Source organism: Cololabis saira, chromosome 11 (assembly GCF_033807715.1).
Source record: "Cololabis saira isolate AMF1-May2022 chromosome 11, fColSai1.1, whole genome shotgun sequence".
In the NCBI taxonomy this organism is placed as follows: Eukaryota; Metazoa; Chordata; class Actinopteri; order Beloniformes; family Belonidae; genus Cololabis; species Cololabis saira.
In genome coordinates, this window is record NC_084597.1 from 47,211,296 (window position 1) to 47,235,323 (window position 24,028).

The 24,028-nt window shown below is 37.5% G+C and overlaps 1 protein-coding gene across 1 annotated transcript in view; it reads left to right on the forward strand.

Annotated features, from left to right (window-relative positions):
- Positions 1-24,028, forward strand: part of LOC133454488 (putative leucine-rich repeat-containing protein DDB_G0290503) — a 118,789-nt gene that overhangs the window by 60,949 nt on the left and 33,812 nt on the right. Inside the window, exons 3-4 of the mRNA XM_061733213.1 lie at positions 8,312-8,428; positions 12,114-12,244. Of these exons, the coding sequence (XP_061589197.1) occupies positions 8,312-8,428; positions 12,114-12,244 (248 nt within the window). The remainder of the gene's footprint in view (positions 1-8,311; positions 8,429-12,113; positions 12,245-24,028) is intronic.

The window sequence follows — 24,028 nt, forward strand, 5'->3', positions numbered from 1 at the left end:
ACCAGTTGACAGCTAAGGCCTACTGACACAATGTCTCTGCAGTTGGTTCTATAAGAAGAGCTGGACAGCACCCACCTCACCCGTGAGGGGACGCATAGGTTTTCTGAAGAGTACTTTCGAGGCTTCTCACCACTGTGAGTAAAAATTATAAGATATGATGTGCTTATCTAATTCTAGGTCTTCGTGACCTGACAGGGAATTGGGCATAATGAGTTTGCAGACTGCAGCCTATGAGGAGACGAGCTGTTTCCAAGGCCATGTTTTGCGTCACAGATATTGCTGCATCCTTGGTATTTCTTCCAGAAAACATGTAAAGTCAAACTCTTCTGGCTGAAGAATGCAAATATCAGTTTGTCACAAGGTCTTATTCCTGTAATTCTGCTCTTGGCTGTGTGACTCCCCCTGCATTGTCTTAAACTTAGAAAAAACACCTGATTTAATGATCCTGAACCTTAGTGCCTAGTTAATCAGACCTGCAAAACCTTAAAGTTAGCTATTTGGCTTGACTGACTTATCATATGCTAAACTATGATGCTAATTAATATTATGTTATATTCATTCTGGTGTAGTCTGTCCAAACATCCTCATTTAAAGTGTTCCTACTGAAATTACATCCAAAATGAGTTCTGCCAGAGCTAAAATGAGGACCAGCGGACCTCTGCTTTGACACAGATGTCTTTGAGTTAGTATTGCATGGGACGGTGAAATATTAAACTACGGGCGTTCCTTACTTAGTAAACCGAGGCCACAATATATGCTGTATCTGTATCTGTTTTTTTGTATACTAAGTGTAAATTGTACTTTGCATAGGACATGTTTCATCCATGAAGCATGGGAATATTTTGATTCTCATATTAATTTAATCTGATCATTTTGTTTGAATCAGAGATTCTTGGAGTTCCCTGCAGTTAAACATTGACATCACTGGTGAACTACACAGTTTGGCCTGGCTGACCTCATCAGTGTGTTTGTGTATGCTGGTTTAGATGGCGCCTCTGTGGGTAATATTTCAGGGTATCAACAGTCTGTGATGTCTGGATTTGAGGACTTGGATTTGAAGTTGCTTCAACCATGAATGGGAATTTATTGGATCAAAACCCAACTAATGATTGTTTGGATTACAGGATGTACTGATCTGAGGAAGGGCCATCCCAGAAAAGGACATTGCCCTAAAAAAAGAGCCGGTTTACTGTAGAACAACTTGACTAGCCTCCACAGAGCCCTGACCTCAACCCTTGCCACCTCCTTTGGGATGAAATGGAGTATTGCCTATGGGTCTTATCACTTCCCAGAAGCATTTGCTGAGTGGGAGACAGGGTTTAAAATCCTGCAGAACGCCTGAAACAAGAGGGGAGGAGTAGATTATACCCGTGACGGAACAACACAACTCATCCCAAAATCAACTGAACTGGACCGAATGTTGTAGTTTTTCATTTTGGTTTGAATGCTTTGGGTGAAACAGGAATGTAGCTTACAGGACATTTCATTTGTGAACTTCACTCAGATGCTTCAAACTTCATTAAATATATATCTGGATTCAATCAATGTGAGATCTACCAGTGAATGATATCGTTCTTCTTTATATTGGTAAGACACTTTGACAAGTAGTTAAAAACTTGTTTCCATCATGAGGAAAAGGTCCTGATTATCAAATAAGGCTGCAAGATGTCTCTCCGGCCATTGACTCCCACTTTGAAGCATCTACTGGTTCAAAGTACATCAACACATTAGCCGACATGCCAACGCTGTGAGTCAAAAGCAAGGTGTGCTCGGGGGAGAAGCATTTCCACACACAGAGCTGTTTGCTGAGTAATAACATTACCTGTTATCCTGACGATGCATGTCCACGGGTCTCTGACCTTCTTATCTGTATCTATCTCACACTTTGTAACTATATCTGAGGTCAATAACAGATAATAATACGATTTTAGGTTTAGCTTCACACTTTGAACAATTCTTCACTCTGTTTTTCCACGTGAAGAAAACGTGTAAAATAAAATGTTTTATCTTTCGTATCCAAAAAGGCAAAACTGTAGTTTAAACACAGACTTTTAAAATGACAAAGTTTATAATATGTTAATAATAACTTTATGTGTAAAGAACCAACTCCACATGACTAAATGATATTATTTGTCCAAACAAGGCATCACTGGTGTGTCATCTGGAAAGAATGAGGCACTCCTTTCAGATGCTTTAAGGGGGAAAAGTAACACTCTTATCAGTGGAAGTGGAGTTCCCTTCAAGGTCCTTCTTGGGGTGTTTCAGCGTTAAAAGCTGATTACTGCTTTGTAGAATAACACCGCACCGCGCTCAGTGGTAGGGCTGTGTGGAGATTTTCCTTTTTTAGTGTCATCTGAAAGAAACTACAATATAACTTTGCTGTACCAGTAAAATGGCGATCAGGTGGTTTATACCAATGTGAAGTTGCTGGTTTGAAAGCCCTCTGCCTTTCTGAGTGGGTGTTTTGGGAGAAATCTCACTTTAGGCTCGAGAGCGGTCGGCTGTGCAAAAATGAATCAGACACGCACTCGCTTTTGCTATAAGATATGAATACATTTATTAGCAAGCAAGCAGTGCACACAAAAAGACTCACACACAACTGCCCTTCGCTAGGATAACTCTGTGTCAAGTTATCCCCCGCAAATGACAAAGCAACAGACAATTACATAGGGGCTAGGCGATGTACCTCTTACCTTAACACAGAAGGACTGGAGAGCCGGAACAGTCCAGGCAGAGTAGCCATCAACCCGCTCGGCGTCCGTGCACTGGACCCGCAGCTGACTCTGAACCCGGACTTCCGGCTCTCGCGTCTTTATACCTTTCTACTCAGCACCTTGTGGAGGGGGTTGCCCCTTCAACCCCCGCCTGCCAGTTCTCTAGCTAAGGCTTGGTTCACACGGGAGACCCCGGGTGAACAAGCGCCTCTCTCACAGTTACAATAAACAACAGGTGCATAGCTGATATGACTGTTTTGAGAATCAAGGACATTTCAGGACACAAAACTTATTTTTTCTTCCTTCAGTGGGGTTTGTGATGTATTCTGAGGTTTTGTCCAGGTGCTCTGGTTTCCTCTTACGGGCCAGAAATATCCTTTGTGATTGGTTGAAGGTGAGCTTGTCCATAGTTACTGTAGTTGTCCAAGTGTGTTGTCCTTCTGCTGAGATGGAAATCTTTCTAGAGCCTCACCTCCGGGCCTCAGTAGAGAAATGCAAAAATGACCACAAAGAGACAAAGTCACTACACAGATGGAGGAGAAGGGGCTTTGCATTTCAGATTAAAAAATAAAACAATTAATTAAAAAGCACAAGCGACATTGTGGTAATGAGTTGAAGTGAAATGCTCACCTGAAAACCCAGGATGAAATCTTTCTAACCTGATCTTGATTTGGCCTCGATACAGTTCAAACATCATGTGAATCCTGTGTGACTCACTGTTTAACTTGCTACTGGCTTCATTCCGGCACCAGGACAACTATGTTACACTTAGGAGAAGCATGTGGTTCAAAACTTAGCAACGAGGTGCCCAGCACAAGAGTTGGAGGCGTGTGCAGGTGTGGTTCAGAAATGTTGATAATCATACTTAGCTGTGTTTTGCATCGGTTCTGGCTTCTGGATTGAAGAGAGACCGAAGAGGGAAATTATTTTCCTTCTGGAGTTGGCAAAAAGAAAATTAGGAACCTAGGTAATCAACAATTGAATGATGTGATTCAGAGACCCCACACGATGAAAGCGTCAAATGTCATAAATTTGAGTTAGACTACATGTAATGTTGTAACACATTCAAAGCCATCGCTATGATGACGTCATCTAGTTCCAGCATTTTTTGTTCTCAAGAGTTTCATGAATGTGTCAGCATCTTGCATGGCGATGAACCATTCATTGTTTTGGTACCTGAGTTTGTCAAGAGTCGGGAACAAAGTCAACAAGAATGCAGAGTGAACCTCAGGTGTGCAGGGCGGCTCCACACTCATTTTACACCTCCTTCTGAAGGAGTGTCTGATTTGGAGACCGGCCAAAATCATCAAGCCCCACCAAGACACACCCTGACGTGGGAATCTGTCAACCAACTAAGCTAATGTCCGGTATGTCATCGCTGTTATTTGACTGTAGAAGAATTATTTTTTTCTTTTCTTTTGATTTTTGCTCTCCCTATTGGAAGAATAAACTGCAATTTTTCTGGCACTCCTAACATTGTTATTGTTCATGTTGGTGTAGATTGTATTCTGTGTCTTACAGTCTGTTTGTCGGAGCATCTCTCTGGTTAAGTGTAACGGTGCCTGGTGGCCTTATGGCTCCAGAGAGAGGGAGAGCTATAGTGGTTATTAAATATCCATCCATCCATCCATCCATTATCTATACCCGCTTTATCCTTTGCAGGGTCACGGGGGTCTGCTGGAGACTATCCCAGCTACCTACGGGCAATTTAGAATCATCAATTAACCTAGCATGTTTTTGGACTGTGGGAAGAAACCGGAGTACCCGGAGAAAATCCACGCAAGCACGGGGAGAACATGCAAACTTATTAAATAGCTTGTTTTATGTTTTTGTACTCTATTTTTCACTTTTCTTTGTTGATGATCCTAGGCCTGCTCACTGTTGTTGTATACTCAAGCTTTTTTGCACTCAAGTACTTCCCCGTCAACCAAATCTGTGGGGTTTAATGTTACCTACCTCACTCCTGGCTGAACTGGGTTTCAGCAGGAGGAAACAAAACATTGTTGCAAGAAAGTTCTGTGGGAATTCAGAGAAAACAATGCAATGTCTTGGTTATCGTCATGGTATTTATTTATTTTAATTAAGGAGGTACATTGTGGATATTTAAACGCAGTAGGTAAGTTGGGAAAGTTTAGTGGAACTTCTCAAACAGAACAAACTGCTTTCTTTTGCAGCTCACGTTTCTCTCTCACACACACACACACACACACACACACACACACACACACACACACACACACACACACACACACACACACACACACACACACTCTCACACCAACACGAAAAGAAGAGCTTGAGTGAGCAGATCAATCAGGCACACAATCCCTGCCAGGCTCTGGCCACAGTGGTGGGATTTAAGCGGCCAGCTCACATTCTCTCCCCCTCCGTCTCTTTCTGCCTCTACAAGGTTGTCGTTAGGGTCGTCTCCATGTACACAGCAGAGCAGCCCACCCACTATCACACACACAAGTACCAACACAAAAACACCCCGTGGTCTGAACTCAGGCAGGAAATTAGTTTAGAGTCTGTCTGTCGTCATGAACGCTTCCCACCCTCCAAGTCCTGCAGTGAGTACTTTTAATAACATTTCACAGATTTGGTCTTCATTAAAAGTTGTGCTGAAACTCGGAGACTGTTAATTTTTGTCTTTTGGTGACCTTTAAAGTATTTGTGCTAAAGTCTTACATTAACCAGATTCATTTCATATGCATTAGTTGACATGATTTTTGTTTTGCCAGTGAGAAAATGTATAGGAAATATGAATCTAGGGTGTAGCTTGTGTTGTAGCGTTACCAATGAAGGTCAGTTTGCTGTGGTTAAGCTTCCGTGCTGAGAATTAGACTGCATTTAGGTTTGATTTAGCTAGTCTCAAATATAAATATTTTAGCACTATCCTACGACATTAGATGCGATTTTTATTTATTTATTTTTAGGATTTTGTCTAGAATTTCTACAGGCTCTTGCAGCGCTATACTGTATGTGTCAGGCCGTCATTTTTCCTGTCCATAGTTTTTTCTTCTAATTATGGCCACTTGTGTGTTTGTCTGAGGAAATGATTCTTTCACTAAATGAAAAGTTAGTCAATTACAAAGACTTTGCCAAAGAGATAGTTCAAAATTTGTCGGTTTCTTTCAAAATAAAGAAATCTGGGAGCAGTTTTTTTTTTCAGTCTATGCAGCTGAGTCGTTTCCAGGGGTTACCCTCTTTTAACAAGTAGCTTGAGGTAAAGATTTGGCTTAAGTCAGTGTGTTTAAATTGTGTCTCCTTAGCATTCCCTAACAAACCCACAGTGATTCTTTTCAATAACAAAGCATACTGAGTTGCTCTGAGGTCCCATTGCGGGGAGAGTCATTTTCTATCCCCAAGTGTCGTTCTTTACATTTGTTCTTTAAATTGCATTTAGAAAGCTCGATGTTACATTTTGCACTTAACATTGATTTGTGATTTCATTAGAAACAGTAGTTGATGTGAGGTCATGCCATTTTGACTGGAGAGCTCTCTCTCTTGGAAATTGAATTTCTGTAGCACTAATTTGTTTTAACAGTTATGTTTTGCTTAGAAACATAATCAGGAAAACAAATTAGCCGTATAGAAACATAATTTCCAGGACACAGGATTTAGCAGTAATGAGGAGAGAATTATAGCATCTCAGATTCATCAGAGTCTATCTTACTTTATAATTACCTTTTATGAAAAGAAAAGAACTTTGATGAGTTGACTGAAAATCACACTGCACTTAAATGATATACATTCCAACTTTTTCTTGGCGTCTTATTTCCGTCATCTATGAACGATTCTTCTCTTCTCCATAAAGCACCTGCTGAAGGATTAAAACTAAAAAGACTTGATTTGATTGTTTCTGATTAAACAACAAACACTCACTATTTTACCCTGCCCACTCATGTTGTAGGTGCATTAACTCGATTGGCAGAAATAAATTAATTTCCCACTTTCCATCTGTAGTCCTTATATATGAATGAGATTTTTGTCTTTTAAGAACAAATAATGACATAATGTTACCAGTCTGTCAATGGGCCTTCTTTAAAACAATATACAGCATAGCTGAAGTCACACTCCAAAGCACATACACATGTAATTACACAACTTTCTTCAAAATGTTAAGAAGGTTTCTACTTTGGCTTTTACTGGATCTTTCCTTTTCTTTTTTTTTTTTCTTTTGCTTTGAGAGAAATAATGTATATGTATATGTATAATTTTATACTGGACATTTTAGCATGTGTTGCTCTGCTGCCAAGCATACTGCTGCAGAAACTCCAGCAGTTATCCAGCGCACACACACAAGCAGAGGCTCAAGCACTTCTGTCGGGACACTGTTCCTCTAAAAAATACAAGTTATATATATTGTGTATATACAGTACTCGAGTTGTAAAAAAAAATCAGGGGGGATGGTGGATTTGATCATATGGGGACAGATCATTTGTGCTGATTACAAATAATATAATATATTACAAATAATAGCAGTGACCAAAACACCTGCAGAAATACTGCAGGAATGACATAGCAGCAGTTAAATGCAGCCTTCTGTAAGCTTTAAATATCCACTGGGCTTACATCAAATACATCAAAACACAACAATAAAAACACTTTTCTGAACTTATCAATATGACTCTGTCCTTCACAGGATAAGTAAAATGGATCACTGCAAAAACTCACAATCTTAACAAGAATATTTGTCTTATTTCTAGTTAAAATGTCTCATTTTAGTAAAAAATCTCATTACACTTAAAACAAGACTCATCACTGGAAAAACCAACAATTTTCACCTGTTTCAAGTAGATTTTCAATAAGTAGAAAAATCTGCCAGTGGAACAATATTTTTTTGCTTGTAATGAGAAGATAAATCCTGTCCCACTGGCAGATTTTCAAGTGAAAATTTACTTGAAACAGGTGAAAATTGTCAAATAAATTATTTTTCTGGTGATGACTCTAAATGTTGAAATAGCAGTAAAACCACATACATTGATGAAATGACTAAGGGATGGAAAGGCAGGATGGAAGTTTTACTGGGGGGATGATTTTGACCGTTTTTATTTCAGGGGGGATGCCATCCCCCCTCATCCCCCCTCATCCCCCCTCAACTCCAGTACTGTGTATATATGCACCTACGTTTGGTCAGAGTTGGCTGCTGGACTGCACACTAGAACACACAAAGTTAGGTCTAAGAATGCTATATTCGTAATGCATTTTAAATGATTAACCTTTTCTCTCTTCCAAAGACCTTGTCTGGCTACATTACTCATAGATGAAACAAATTGCTGATAAATCAGGAGCCTGTTTAGGTATTTGCTTTTTGCACAATATTCCAGTTGACACTGGCATGTTCAAATGTTGCAAGTTGCAGAATTTATGACAGAGTGAAAAATAGAGATTTGAACATTTTCCATTTCAGAGATGCTCACCAGACGTTTGACAAGTAGATGCTTTACCAATGTCCGGGGCCAGTAACAGACTCTCAGGAGTACTCGATTGTTGCAATAGCTGCTGGTTGTGAAACCTGAAGCACATTTATGATGTAACGTTTGCTGCGATGACGGTTGATGAAATACTCCCTGTTTTTTCTTTCTGTTCTCTAGAAGTCTCCAGATTTTCAGGGAAATAAAGAGGATCTTCCCGGATCGTTGGACAAGCTACGACAGCTTATAGAAGAGAAAGTTAACTTCTTACAGTTACCCATCACTCAGGAACAGCTGGTAAATAGCAGGGGTAAAAAACAAAACAACTTACTTTCCTCTAACACATCAGTTTTTGTATTTCACAGTCAATTAATTTGATTAAATATATAGATGAGATGTAGAAAAGAAATAGATGACTGCAATAATACGTCAATCACAAATTCTGCTTCAGAGGTATCAATGATATTTAATTAGAATGAAGTATTTTCATAGAAATATGAAGCATAGAGAGAATATGAATTGTTTTACTGCAATCTAACACGATATGTCTGGTTTAAAAGAAAAGAGAAAGCATAACAGATTGCCATTTAGTCCATGGTAATGTTGGGATAAGCGTTTTCTTTTAGGTTTATATTTGTATTCTAATATCAGCTCACAGCTCTGGGGACAATTGCTCAATGTTGTCTTAATTATGTTCCTCCTAGCGGTCTGAACGGCCCTTCGTTTTTATCAAAACTCTTCGTGCCAGTGGCAAGATCTTTTTTTCTCATTTATGAGTATTTTTCTTTTTTTTTCTGCTCTTCTTTCATTTTTGTTTCCATATTTGTTAATCTCTCCCGAGGCCATGTTCAGGCAGCTCCAGTCTTTTTATTTTCTTAAAGAACAACCAAATCAAATGTGAAATGCTAGTAAATGGGACTGTATATCATCACGATAGCTGAAAATGCAAATGTGCTAAAACGTTCCCGCCAGGAATTTGCAATCTCGTAATCGCAAGGATTAAGCCATATATAAGAGATTACATTATATATGTAATTTTTAGTTTTTTACATGGTAAATAAATCATGTTAATCTGATCCTCCTTTTACATGGGGCTTTGTTATTTTCCAAAAATATGTCACAATAATTCCCTAAATGATTATGATGAGATACTTAAATACTTATAAGTTTGAATGCAGCCCGTGAAGATAAAGAAAAGATTATTCTTGAGAAAAACCTCATAATTTGGCTGCTGTATGACTATCGTGCCAATTTGTCTCATGGGCTGAGTCACATGGACACAGACAGACAGACAGATGAAGGGTTGGATTAAGTTGATCTTCATGTTCTGCCAGCATGACTCAGACGGTCTGTTGTCTTTCAGCCCACAGCAGCTCCGTAAGGACTCACGTTACCTTAACAAGTTCAGACTCAACCCCAATAATGTAACCTCTTTCAACTCCATCTTAAGGTGTTATGTGCTTTCTTTTTTCGTTTTCCATCTTCCCAGTCCATTTGTAATTACCTGTCTGATCAACCAGGCTTAATGTGATTTATTATTATCTTTAAACTGAAAGCACAGAATGTTGAGAGCTGAAATTGTTTACTTTTGTGTTTTGTCTTTATATCAATAACTTCAGTCTAGGGCAGGGGTTCTGCAATCCAAAATGTTGAAAGAGCCATATTGGACCAAAAACACAAAAAACAAATATGTCTGGAGCCGCAAAAAATGAAAAGACTTGTATCAGCCTTAGAATGAAGACAACACGTGCTGCATGTTTCTATATTAGTTATAACTGGGGGAAGATTCTTTTTTTTCCATTATGCACTTCGAGAAAAAAGTCGAAATGTCGAGTAAAAAGTAAAAATTTCGAGAAAAAAGTCGAAATGTCGAGGAAATAGTCAAAATTTCGTGAAAAAAGTGGAAATGTCGAGAAAAAAGTCGAAATGACGAAAAAAAGGAAAAATTTCGATTAAAAAAGTGGAAATGTCGATAAAAAAGTGGAAATGTTGAGAAAAAAGTTGAAATGTCGAGAAAAAAGTCAAAATTTCGAGAAAAAAGTCGATATGTTGAGAAAAAAGTAAAAAATTTCAGAAAAAAGTAAAAATGTCGAGATTAAAAAGGAAAGGAAAAAGGAAGAAAAAAAGAAGAAAAAAAGGAAAAAAGAAGAAAAAAAGAAAAGAAGAAAAAAGGAGGGGAAAAAAGGAAAAAAAGAAAAAAAAAGAAGAAAAAAGTTAAAAAAAAATAAAAAAGAAAAAAAAGGTCAAACATTTTTGAAAAAGCTCCAGGAGCCACTAGGGCGGCACTAAAGAGCCGCATGCGGCTCTAGAGCCGCGGGTTGCCGACCCGTGGTCTAGGGATATGGCTGCGTCTCATTTACTAGCAATGAAAACAGACAGCACATCTGGCCAGTTTCAACATCTGTATACTGACGTATTCTGGCTATAATATCTGCCTTTCCTATTGGATGTAAATGGTGGGACAGAATTAGCCCTTTAAATTAGTAACAGTGCCTTATTATTGGTAAAACAAGAGTCCACAGCCATGCCCCAGTAACCGCTCTGGATAACAGGGAGAACTGAGGTGAATCCAAATGGCAATATATAAACAGAGGGATGTTTTTGTGTTACACAAGTATTGTGCTTGCTGTGTTAATATGTTAGCAAACAGCAGCTGATGGTCATAAGTTTTCCATGAGGATTACGTGTATTTTGTATCTGGCACAGAGGGAGGGAGGAGGAGTTCTGAGGGGAGAGCTTTTAAGAGGTTTCTTTGGGAGTTATTTAGGAAAACGTTCAATAATCACAGATTAAAACATGTGAACCTCATGGTGGTACTGGAGGAAATATCAGTGGTCTCCAAACCATTTTCATCACGTATGCCAATAAGAAAATCTTACGGGAATCCCTGTCCCAGAGCCTTAATCATTGGCATCATACAGCACAAGTAGCCGAAAAAGCTAATGTAGCTCAGCATTTATGGTGTGTTTCATCATCGTACCTTATCACAGACAGAGGTGTCTTCAGTATTCACATTCATTACTCAGGTAGAAGTATAGATACTAGAGTTTAAAAATACTCCTGTAGAAGTTGAAGTATCAACTCAAGTTTTTTACTCAAGTAAAAGTATAAAAGTACTGGTTTCAAAACTACTTAAAGTATAAAAGTAAAAGTAATGTAAGGGGGAAAAAAGCCATTAAGGACAAAAGCCATTGAAAATGAATTAATCTTAGTATAATGCAAATTGCAAATATATTAAAGAACCATATATGTGTACTATTGAGCATTAACATGTGTTTCAGAGAGCAGGAGATATGATGACTAGTTGCCTATAAGTATTGTAATGGTGCAAAAAGTCAAACTTCAGAGGCATGTTATCATTTATCCTAACCTTTATTGGAATGTACATCCAAGTTTAGTTGCAGGAATCTGAGGGAACGGATGTAAGAACAAAACTGGACAAGAACATCTGAAACAACCACAACCAAATTCACTCTATCCGGATGGAGCAATTTAACTGGATAGTTTTTATTTAAAGGCCGAAATGAAATAGAGTAACGAGGCTGTTTTTAAAATATAAGGAGTAAAAAGTACAGATAATTGCGTGAAAATGTAAGGAGTAAAAGTAAAAAGTCGTCTGAAAAATATTTACTCCAGTGAAGTATAGATAACCAAAATTTCTACTTAAGTAAGGTAATTAAGTATTTGTACTTCGTTACTTGACACCTCTGATCACAGATGCTTTACTGTTAATCCTGCAGTAATCATGGACAAAGAACCACTGTTTGTGTTAAAATGTCTTTAAACAACCAGCTTGTTAAAGCTCATTTACCATGTTAACAATATTCTGTATATGACTTATTATTGGAGTAAAAGATCCACTTAGAGCCAGTGCAGTTTTAAGACCCTTATCCAATGATTCTCAGACTTGCGATGCTTTGTTCAGCCCCTGTTGATAAATCAGTGGCAGCACCTGAAACTGTTTTTACCTCCTCCATCTCAGGGTTTGCTGCGTGAGGAGGACACAGGAGGAGAAGAACTGTGGAAGTTTGCCGTTCTAAGTCGGGAGCTGACCTTTCACCTCCAGCAGCTACAGAGACAGACAGAGCAGGAGCTCAGCAACATACGAACACAGTGAGTTCATAACTGTTTATCTGTCTGGAACATGAAAGGATTCATGGCACAAGACTAGGGATGGGAGTTGATCAGATTTTTACAATTACAATTCCATGTTCGATTCAGCTTAACAAGTCGGTTCTTTATCGATTCCCTTATCGATTCTCATTTGGAAAAAAAAGGACAATAAAAGGTTGATTAGCATCACCAATATAAAGTTTTAATAAAATAAAGATTCTTCCATAGAAATTAACAAAATACAACATAAATTCTTCTGTTCCAATTCCACGAGAATGTCCAACATTTTTCTAATAGAAATTCAAATTTTAAGCTGAGCATTCAAAAATAAAATTATGTCAGCCAGTGATATTAATCCAATCAAACTGGGCATTTTGCAAATCTGCTACCCTAACACGTTGAGGAAATATCCACTTGGAAGTACTTAGTTTAGTTTATTTAGCACATACAATAAAAAATAACATCACACAAATAAGTGCAGTTAAAAGAAACTGTGCAGGGAGGAGCGAGCAAGCCAGTAGACCCCACCTAATAACATTTAACAATAAAGTTATGAGGATACAAAATCATAAAATAAAAAAAAATAATACATCATAAAAATTGCATGCAGAACATGAATGAAAATAAAAAAATACTATAGACCTATGATCCCATGATCATGAAAATATGAATATTATGCTGAACAAATGGCAACACAGATTATGAAGTGCAAAAGAAACATTAACAGTGGGAAAAGCAAGAGCTTTTCTTGGCTACATCGTTGAATTAAATGCTCTCTTGAGCGACTTTTGAAAATGGATAGGGACCTACAATTGTTTGCAATCTGGTACCAACTATTCCAGACTTTGACACCTCTAAACCTAAACAAAATTTGGCTTCTAGATTCCAGACATTTAGGCGGATGTAGGGCGAGGGCCTGCCGTGTTGAGTAGGAATGAAATTGAGAGTTTGTAGCAAAGTATGACCTAAAGTGCTCAGGAACATTTCCTTCTGAGGAAAATATCTTGTAAAGAAAAATGCATGTTTGGTAACTGTTGATGTCATAAATAGTAAGAATCTGTAGATTTTTAAATAAAGGAGCAGCAGTAGCATCCCAGACACATCGAGATGCAGGTCTTACAAAACGGTTCTGGAGAATTAAGATTTTATGGAGAGTAGTTGTAAATGTACAGTGGCAAGTACTGAAAGTTGCCCTGTCGTCGTCTTTTTGACTGAAATGTAACCAGACTTTCGAGCGTTTATATCGCTTTGCTGCCATGTTTACTACTGACTGCTGGCTTACGCACATTGCTACACAATGTATGTAAGCTACACAACTTACGTGATTACGTCCACTGGAAAGGAAAAGGGAATCGTTTGTGGATTCCAAGGAATTGAGACACTGGAAACTGTCTCTGAACAAGAACTGGTTCTCAATTACCATCCCTACACAAAACTGATGTCTTTATCTTGGTCTGGTGCTTCTAAATATCTTTTTTTTACTATCTTTCACCAAGATACCCCCAAATGAAAATATACAGTGATGTTTTATAATTCCTAAAAATAAGACTCAGTTTTTCAAACTTAATTCCTAAAACTATAGTTCATGTTTTATGTTCAGAGATTACTCAGTGAAGAAAAACTGTAAAAGTTGTCAGAATTGATCATGTACAGTATGGGGGATGTTCACATATGATGGCTTTCACACACACAAAAATCTTCAGCGTGTACTAACTTTAACAGCCTTTTCTCAAGTCTCCACTCTGCTTGATAGTCTTGGTTCTTTTCATTAAAAAGTTTGATACTCAGTGTTTTCTGCGTCCCTCTAAAGCCAAATCCCTTTTGAAACTGGACCGTCCTCTTTGTAACATTAGGCCGTTGCTGCATCGTGGTGTTGGAGGGTGTGAGTGGGCGGGAGGCAGCTCAGTGTTGGTTTGTGGGATTTTGTCAAAGAGCTGAAACAGGGCTGTGGGAGTTTCACGGTATCTCATAATGGCAGCAGGTTCTGCTTCACTGGAAAAAACAACAGGATCCAGCCTGCCTTCCTGTACCAGTGTGCGAGAGAGGGAGAAAAGAGAGAGAAAGCACTAGTGAATGGTTCTTTCATGCATTTGTGTAGTGTGTGTGCATGTGTGTGTGTATGTGCACATGCTTCTGTTAATCCATCTCTTTGAGAACCAACTTTTCATTACAAATGGCCACTGTCAGTTTTCAATTTTCTGTTTCATTATCTTACATCGTGGCTGGTTGCTTCATGATGCTTCAGGAAATGTTTCCACTGCTCGGATCATCAATCCGTTACTTTGGTCAGTCGTCCTGGTCCACGCGGCCAGCAGCAAGTCACCCTGAGCTGAACTCCTGCCCTTTGTTGCAGATTCTGTTGAAACCTAAGACAATGGGTCTCAGTAAGAGAAGGAGAGTGACACGATGCCTCATGTGTACGAGTCCAATTCTCCCCGGGTCTCCATCACGAGTAGGGGAAGAGATAGACTGGAAGATCAGTAAAGTTGACTTTGAAGTTCTGTTGTGGTGAAGAGAGAGGATTTAAGGCACAGCTTCCTGTTTTTATCCATGTTCCTGCCCCCACCTGGGGTCGAGAATTGAAATAAGTTTACTCCAGAGCAGGGGTCGGCAACCTGCGGCTCTTTCTTTAGCGCCGCCCTAGTGGCTCCTGGAGCTTTTTCAAAAATGTCTGACCTTTTGTTTTCCTTTTTTTCCTCCTTTTTGCCTTTTTTTCTTCTTTTTCTTTTTTCCTTTTTTTCTTCTTTTTTTTCTTTTTTTCTTCTTCTTTCCCTTTTTTTCTTTTTTCTCTTTTTTCTTCCTTTTTCCTTTCCTATTTAATCTCGACTTTTTTCCTTGAAATTTTGACTTTTTTCTCGATATTTCGACTTTTTTCTCGACATTTCAACTTTTTTTCTTGACATTTCGACTTTTTTCTTGAGATTTTACTTTAACATTAATCTTGACATTTCGACTTTTTTCTTGAAATTTCGACTTTTTCTCAACATTTTGACTTTTTTCTCGAAATTTCAACTTTTTTCCTTGAAATTTTGACTTTTTTCTCGACATTTCGATTTTTTTCTCGACATTTCAACTTTTTTCTTGACATTTCGACTTTTTTCTCGACGTTTCGACTTTCTCAACATTTTAACTTTTTTCTCGACATTTCAACTTTTTTTCTTGACATTTCGACTTTTTTCTCGAGATTTTACTTTAACATTAATCTTGACATTTCAACTTTTTTCTTGAAATTTCGACTTTTTCTCAACATTTTGACTTTTTTCTCGAAATTTCAACTTTTTTCCTCTAAATTTTGACTTTTTTCTCGACATTTCGACTTTTTTCTCGACATTTCAACTTTTTTCTTGACATTTCGACTTTTTTCTCGAAATTTCGACTTTCTCAACATTTTGACTTTTTTCTCGACATTTTTCTTGAAGTGCATAATGAAAAAAAAATCTTCCCCCAGTTATAACTAATATAGATACAGTACATGCAGCATGTGTTGTCTTCATTCTAAGGCTTATACAAGACTTTTCATTTTTTTGTGGCTCCAGACATATTTGTTTTTTGTGTTTTTGGTCCAATATGGCTCTTTCAACATTTTGGGTTGCTGACCCCTGCTCCAGAGGATTGGGTGGAAACCCCCGTAAGGAGAAGCTCAGCATAGAAACTCCACCAGGCACTGTCCATTTTTACTGGGAAAGGTCCGTCCTCCCTATCTCTGTACTCATGACATCAACTCGTTTTTTTCCCTTTGTGTTTTTAATCAGGTGAAACAAGCTAAAACACATCTCAGGGTTCAGGGTGCGGCAGCAAACACACACCCACCTGTACGCGTACATTACTTTGATCATATTCCAGGAAACCTCTGATTTCTCAGCAACGCCTGGTCTCGGTGCCAGTGCTGATGGGTTCTCATCACACTCCAGAACAAAGGTTTTATGAGAGAGGATAAATGGCTGCTTAGTCAAACTGCTGACTTTTTTCTCGATGCTTCTCTGCCCAAGCATTTATACATGTTACTGGGGTCAAATCAGCTCTTGTGTTTGTGTTAAGGTGAAAATAATCATCAGGAATTGTTTTGTTCTTTAGGTACTCTGCTTTTACAGTGACTTACAGCTATTTAAAACTCAGTTGAATTGTATTCTTACTATGACAGAATAGGGCTGGGCGATATGGACCAAAAGTCATATCTCGATATTTTCTAGCTAAATGGCGATACTCGATATATATCGATATTTTTTCTGTGCCATAATTGGGGTTTCCCCCAAAGCATTATAGCATAGCATCTCTGTTAGCTTCATTTTTTTCTGAGGCAAACCCTTAAAAAAATACAAAGCCTCGTGCCAAATGTCACACAGGTTCCTTTATTAACAGAGGTCTGCACAATATCAAAATGTATAAAACAAATGAAATAAAAATAAACTGCCTGCATATATAGAATAAAAATGCTTCTTGAATAAAATAAAACAAATATCCCTTTCCTGCATAACAATTAAATTAAAATACACTGTGCAATTAATACAATGTAGACAGTAACAGGCAGACTTTTCCACTGAGGTCAGTTGTGCAAATAACAAAACATTTGTGCAAATCTCAAATAAAATTCAAGTCAATTTGTCACAAAATAAGCTATATCAAAATCATAACTTTTTTTTTTTTTTTTTTTTTTTAAATCGACATAAACGATATTGTCTCGTACCATATTGCATTTGAAAATATATGGATTATATATTAAAATCTCGATATATCGCCCAGCCCTATGACAGAATATATATTCAAAAAGGGTTCTCAGTCCTCTGAGGGTGTGGCTACGAATTACTGGGGGTTTGTGTTTATAAGTTTGATTAATAAAATATAATTTAGGTATTACACGTTAAATGGTAAATAAAACTTACAGAGGGAGTTCCTGTGTGATGTACAACTGTTTCAAATCCTTTTGCATAAATTCTGATCCAGCGATACTCAGTTACTCAGTTTGTCAAGCTCAAGTTTCTCCCAGCAGCACCTGCTCTGAACAAAAAGTAGAGGACGCTGAAATAACAACACACAAATGACATCAAGTCTTTGTTTATTTAACAAAAACCTAAGGCAAAGTGCAGAAGTCCGGTGGGAAAATCTGAGTACCCCCCCACACACTTAGAAAAATGAAGAGAGTAAGGAACAGCCACATCCTGCTAATGAAATACTCTGCAGTCATCTGTCATCAGCACTTGAACCGTGTCAGTCAAAGCTGGTTTTTTGGCAGTCTTCTATTTGAAACACTCACGTGTTTGTAAAAACAGAGAGGAGATAAATCATTACAGACATAATTACACATACTTATAATAATATTACTTAATAGCTTGGTTTACCAGTCTTCTCAGGACTGCACGTCCCAGCACAAAGTCAGTGTCATGTGATGGGTTAAATGTTAAAGTTCATGGCAGTGCAGTTAGCTTAGCTATGACTTGGGCAACTTTATGCTTGTAGAGGTGTAGAGGTGTGATCATTTGAGCTTGTGTTGCAGTCACATGATGGCAAAACACTGGACTATTTGCATTCAGAAGCTACAGAACTCGGCACACCAGTGTATTATAGAGAGAGTATTTAGCTGTCTGACAGCTAAAGCTTAACCAAAAGTGGCTGAATTAACAGGACAATAATCCCCCGCCCACCAGGAAATCCTCAACAAGGTGCTGGCCAACTTGAAACATGAATTATTACAACCAAATCTCGACACCGTTGGGGCTACTGTGAGGGAAGTGATCGTTGTGAAAACATTAATGCTGAAACATGAATGTAACCCTTCCAGGGTCAATGAATCAAGTCTGGTGTGCTTCATTTAAAAACAACAGTCAAATGAGAATATATCATATAAATCAGTGTATCCCAACCTGGGGGCCACGTCCCCCCTGGAGGGGCGTCAGAGATCTCTGGGGGGGTGCGAAACTTTGTCTGCTTTGAGGATATGCAGTTGTACAAATTATATTTGCGCATGTTAAATAAATAAAAAAACATAATAACACAACTAATGGAATACAGTAATCCAAGTCTGTATAAACCCACTTAGAAATATATTTTGGTCATTTTAAAATACTAAGTTATTTAGCAGGATAAAAACTTAAAAACGTATTATATAATTATTCAACATTTAATCATACTACTACTCCGACAGGTTGTTAAAGGAAAAATGTTACAAATGTTCCCTCTCATATTGAGAGACGTTTTTCAGAAATATTTTTATGTCCTTGCAATTATTTTTTGTGCGGATTTTAAACATTGGTGACACAAAATGAAGTGGAAAAAAAACCCCAAAGTCATATGTATAAGAGATAAGATAAGATAATCTTTTATTACTCCCTCAATGGGGAAACTCACATGTTAGCAGCAGTAACTTAACACACACATGCAGGGAAGGGGGTAAAAAACTAAAAAGTAAAAAAGAAAATATAATTACAGGACAGTATATACATTGCGATGGAAATAAAAGTAGTGCGAAAGAAAAAAAAGCAGGTAGAATGTGTGTGAGGTAGACAGGCAGATATTGCATAGATATTGTATACAGGGTAAACCAAAGAGAATTGTATCAAAAAAACATAATTAATGTTAATTTGTTTCAATTAAAGGTTTGTAACGAATCACTTTACTCTTTTTTTGGGGGGGGAGGGGCTCGCTGGTCTTAGACACAACTAGGGGGGGCTCCAAGGAAAAAAGGTTGGGAACCACTGATATAAATGATGCATAATAACAGAAAAGGTGACTCAAATAACTTACTGTAAATCAGGATAAACTCAGAGGAACAGACCCAGCTTCATTGCCATGGTTATATGTCATATTATATGTAATGTCTTCATCTGTGTTTTCCCAGACAGTGTGATACAGAGTTTTAAGTCTTGTTACGCAACAAGAGTTCAGCTTGTTGCCATGACTAACGGACAGACTGGTGGTTTGGAAATCTCCCAGCAGAACCCTGCCAACTCCCCTCGTCCTATCTTCTTCTGTTTATTCTCCTTCTTCATACATCAAAAATCTATTTATATTAATCAGAATTGTGATGAAAAAGGATGGAAGAGCTCAGGACCCTAATTTAAACAAATACAAATCTGTCTGTTTTCCAACTTAAATGTCGGCGATCACAGTTAGCCAGGACTGAGGGTAATTATAAGCCGTCATGCACTATTGTTTGGAGGTATGTGCTGCACAATTTTCACTTGGAATACGTTTGACACGGAGTTTGTCTCCCCGGGCAACACACTGAACTGCACCAGCTTTTCAGTGGCTCCAATGGCACATAAAGCTTGAGTTTAAAGGGATAGTAGTCACCTGTAGGGCTGGGGATCGATTCAAATATCAAGAATCGATTCGATTCCGATTCTTAAGATTCAGAATCGATTATCACGATCCGATTTGATCCGATTCGATTCGATCCGATATTGATTTGGGTTACTGTTAATAAAACTGTTTTTTCAGCTGTTGCATGAATTATATGACTGTCTAGTTATGCAACATATTAATACTAGTATTATATTGAGATTCAACAGCAAGTATTGGCAGCTAATGATGCTGTAAGGACCAATCAGCTCCCAGAATGCTGATAGAACTGCTTTCAGAAACATCGTGTGGGTCAGAATTACCAAACAGATCCAGGGAGGAAACAGAGGATGAAAGAAAAATCGCTTTTATTTTTTCCCCATTTATGAGAATTTGGTTTTTAACATTTATGCAAATGTAACCCCAAGACAGTGTAATAAATCAAAGAAATATTGACAATGTATGCAATTATAACTGAAAACTTTAATGTTTTCATACGTTTAAACATATTTAAAGGCAAAAACATGGCACCAGTTATTCTCGTGTCCAACAAAATATTCCTTTTTTGGGCATAAACAAAAAAGTACCAAAAGTTGTAATGTAGTGATGACATTTTTTTTTTTTTTTTTTTTTTTTTAAATCGATCTTTAGACATACAAATCGATTTTTAGGAATTAATTTGAGAATCGATTTAAAATCGGAGAATCGATTTTTTCAACACAGGCCTAGTCACCTGTACTTTAACCTTGTTTCAGTATTTGTGCAGATTTATTAGATCTCACTTCAGCAACAAATCGGTCGGTTCTGTTATAGTTTGACACTTTCAGGACTGAAAAATCTTCTGCAGTTTTATTTATTTATTTTTTGTTTTTATACATGTTCGTTCATTGTTTTTGTCTTTCACTTTGTATTTAATTATTTTAGGTATTTACTTTTGTGTTTTTTACTTTCGTTATGTTGTTTTAATAAACAAGACTGCACATGCCTTTTCTCTTCAGTACTTCTTTCTGTACCAGTATCCTTTGTTCAGGTTCATCCATCTTTCACCACCATATTTTACTTCAAGGCATTATTCCTCTTTTTCTTCCCCTTTCTCTCTGCTATTTATTGTTTTCTCTGCCTTAAGTCATGCATGTAGACCCCTTACCCACTTTCTTTTTTTATTTTCTGTCAGGGTCCTCCAAAGACAGGTCTTGACTGATAGGTGATTGGTTTTAACTGTAACACTTCGATGTAGTGATGCCATACCCAGAGGGGATGCAGCTAATGCATGATGATGGTTTGTTGTTCTCCTCAACATCACTTATTGAAATTGTTGCTGTCTAATTGATGGTAGGGGGATCGCACTGGACTGCCTGTGAGATAACATAAATATTCATGCTTATTTAAATGAGGCTAGGCAGCATCACCTTTGTCCACTATATAAATACTTTTGAAATACATTTGATTCATAAGAATTAATACACAGAGAGTAGAGATCCTGCATAAACCAAACTTACACGTGACACGCTGCACACCATAAGATACATTCATGTAAGAAAAAATAAAAGACACCCACGCATTTTCTTGCTTGCAATTATGGAGCGAAATGTGTTTGTCACATACATTCACATAATTATGGGACCCTGTTAGCACTTTTCTCTACATAAGCACTTAATCAGAACACATGGACAGGTGTGTGTGTGTGTGTGTGTGTGTGTGTGTGTGTGTGTGTGTGTGTGTGTGTGTGTGTGTGTGTGTGTGTGTGTGTGTGGGTGTGTAGGTGTGTGTGCATCATACCATGTGGAGAAATATACATGCATGTCTAACTATGTGGTTCACACACTCATGAACATGCTTAACATTCTTTGTCATGACATGAGGTCATTTGATTGGTTAAGACCAGTTTTGATTGACAGGTGGTAAAATAGCTCATGTGCATGAACCAGATTCTTTGTTTGGTTTGTTTTTTTCTAATTATTGAACTATTCTATTCTACTGTTGTTACTCCCAACTAGGGCTGGGCGATATATCGAGATTTTAATATATATCGATATATTTTCAAGCGCGATATGGTACGAGAAAATATTGTTTATATTGATTTAAAAAAAAAAAAAAAAAAAAAGGGGGGGGGTTTTATGATTTTGATATAGCTTATTTTGTGACATTTTGACTTGAAGGTTTTATTTGAGATTTGCACAAATGTTTTGTTATTTGCACAACTATCAACCTCAGTGGAAAAGTCTGCCTGTTACTGTCTACATTGTATTAATTGCACAGTGTATTTTAATTTAATTGTTATGCAGGAAAGGGATATTTGTTTTATTTTATTCAAGAAGCATTTTTATTCTATATATGCAGGCAGTTTATTTTTATTTCATTTGTTTTATACATTTTGATATTGTGCAGACCTCTGTTAATAAAGGTACCTGTGTGACATTTGGCACGAGGCTTTGTATTAAAACTGACTGTTTTTTTAAGGGTTTGCCTCAGAAAAAAATGAAGCTAACAGAGATGCTATGCTATAATGCTTTGGGGGAAACCCCAATTATGGCACAGAAAAAATATCGATATATATCGAGTATCGCCATTTAGCAAGAAAATATCGAGATATGACTTTTGGTCCATATCGCCCAGCCCTACTCCCAACCATTACTATACTTGGACTCGTTCTCACTCAGCCACATTTTACCACCCTGGCCTCTCCTTTAGTAATGTTTTTTGTCATGCCAAGGTGCTTGTGTGTACCTGCATCTCTTGAGCAAGGATCCTCGTTTAGAGGCTGTGGGGATGTTGGAGTAAGACGTCAGAGAATTTAAAGCTGCAGGACTTAACTGTTGTTAAAAGTCATTCTTGCAGACACAACAGTCACACTTGGCGTCTCTGTTGAAGCAAGTTAGAGACATTACAGATAGGCTGAAGCCAAGTTCAGCAAAATCAAAGGAAAACAACATTATCATGTCATCCACAATAACTACACTCTAATAACCAGGTTGATACATCCTCAGCAAAACACTTTACCACACTTCACTCTTTGCTGTGTCTTGTAGACAACAGAGAAGGAGGAAACAGGGTATTTAAATTGATCACTATGTTCCGACACTACCCGTAACATGAACTGTCAGCGGAGGACTGTGTCTCTGCACAAACCTCAAAAGGGTTCAAGGCCATTTTTTTTTCCCTCTATCTCCTCACTTTCAGTTGCCATCAAAAAAAGTAATAAGAAACTATTTTGTGTTAATCACACATTAAGCAGAACAATCACTTGTGCCGCATGTTTCACCAGAGGTGGGTAGAGTAGCCAAAAATTGTACTCAAGTAAAAGTACTGTTACTTCAGAATAATATGACTCAAGTAGAAGTAAAAAGTAGTCATCCAAATAATTACTTGAGTAAAAGTAAAAAAGTACTTGGTGAAAAAACTAGTTAAAGTACTGAATAACTGTTGAGTAACGTCTGATTTATTTTTTTAACACAACCATTAAAACAGACAAAAGTACAAAATAATCATCTTCAGGCAAAATAAATCAATAAAATAAATTAAAATTAATAAAAAATAAAAAATTGCTCAAATTAAAATAAGCTTAAAGTAAATTCAAGTACTTATACTTGAATTTAAATAAAATATAAATAAATAATAAAATAACAGAATAAAAAAATAAATTAAACACAAGTAGCACAAAATTTCAAGCCTTTGTACTTTTCTTTTTTAACCAGGCAGAACTAGAACAAACATGAACTCATAGAAATTCTGTGTGTGTTTGAGTCTGTGTAAATGTGACAAAATCACTGTGATGTCATGAGATTGACGCGTACGAGGATAAAAGGGATAAAAGAAAAGTAACAGCTCAACGTAGCCTAATGTAGCGGAGTAAGAGGAACAGTTTCTTCTTCACAAATCTACTCAAGTAAAAGTAAAAAGTATAGTGATTCAAAATTACTCCTAAAAGTACAACATTTCCCAAAACTTACTCAAGTAAATGTAACGGAGTAAATGTAACTCGTTACTACCCACCTCTGTGTTTCACGTCTGAAGAGAGAGCACTTGCCATCTCTCATGTCACCTATTTCACATCTTGAAGCCCACTGGGCTAAACAGCACATTGAAATATCATTGTAAAGGGATCCCCTTTATGCTGAAAGTCAGACTGAAGTCAGTCCTTATGTGACAGACTGAAAGTGAAAACATGTTGTAAGAATTTGAAATCTTCCCCCACGGAGCCACGAGGAGCTTGATTTGCTGCTCTATCTGTGTAGTTTTTTAATAGTTACACAAATAAAATATTTAGTTGTCTTGCTGTACTTTTGCCCTAAAAGCGGTGACATCTACAAAATGGAGTGGATGGAGCCACTTTAAAACTCCCTAAACCGAACCTTCATTTATTTATTCCATTGATTTATTATCTTCTACATGTTGATAGTTTTTTTATTTTTACCAAAGGCTTTAAAGATGATCTCCCTCTTCATCTTTTCAATAAGACTCTGCTCTTTTGACACTATTACAGGGGTTTACTGCCTCCCAGTGGACAGA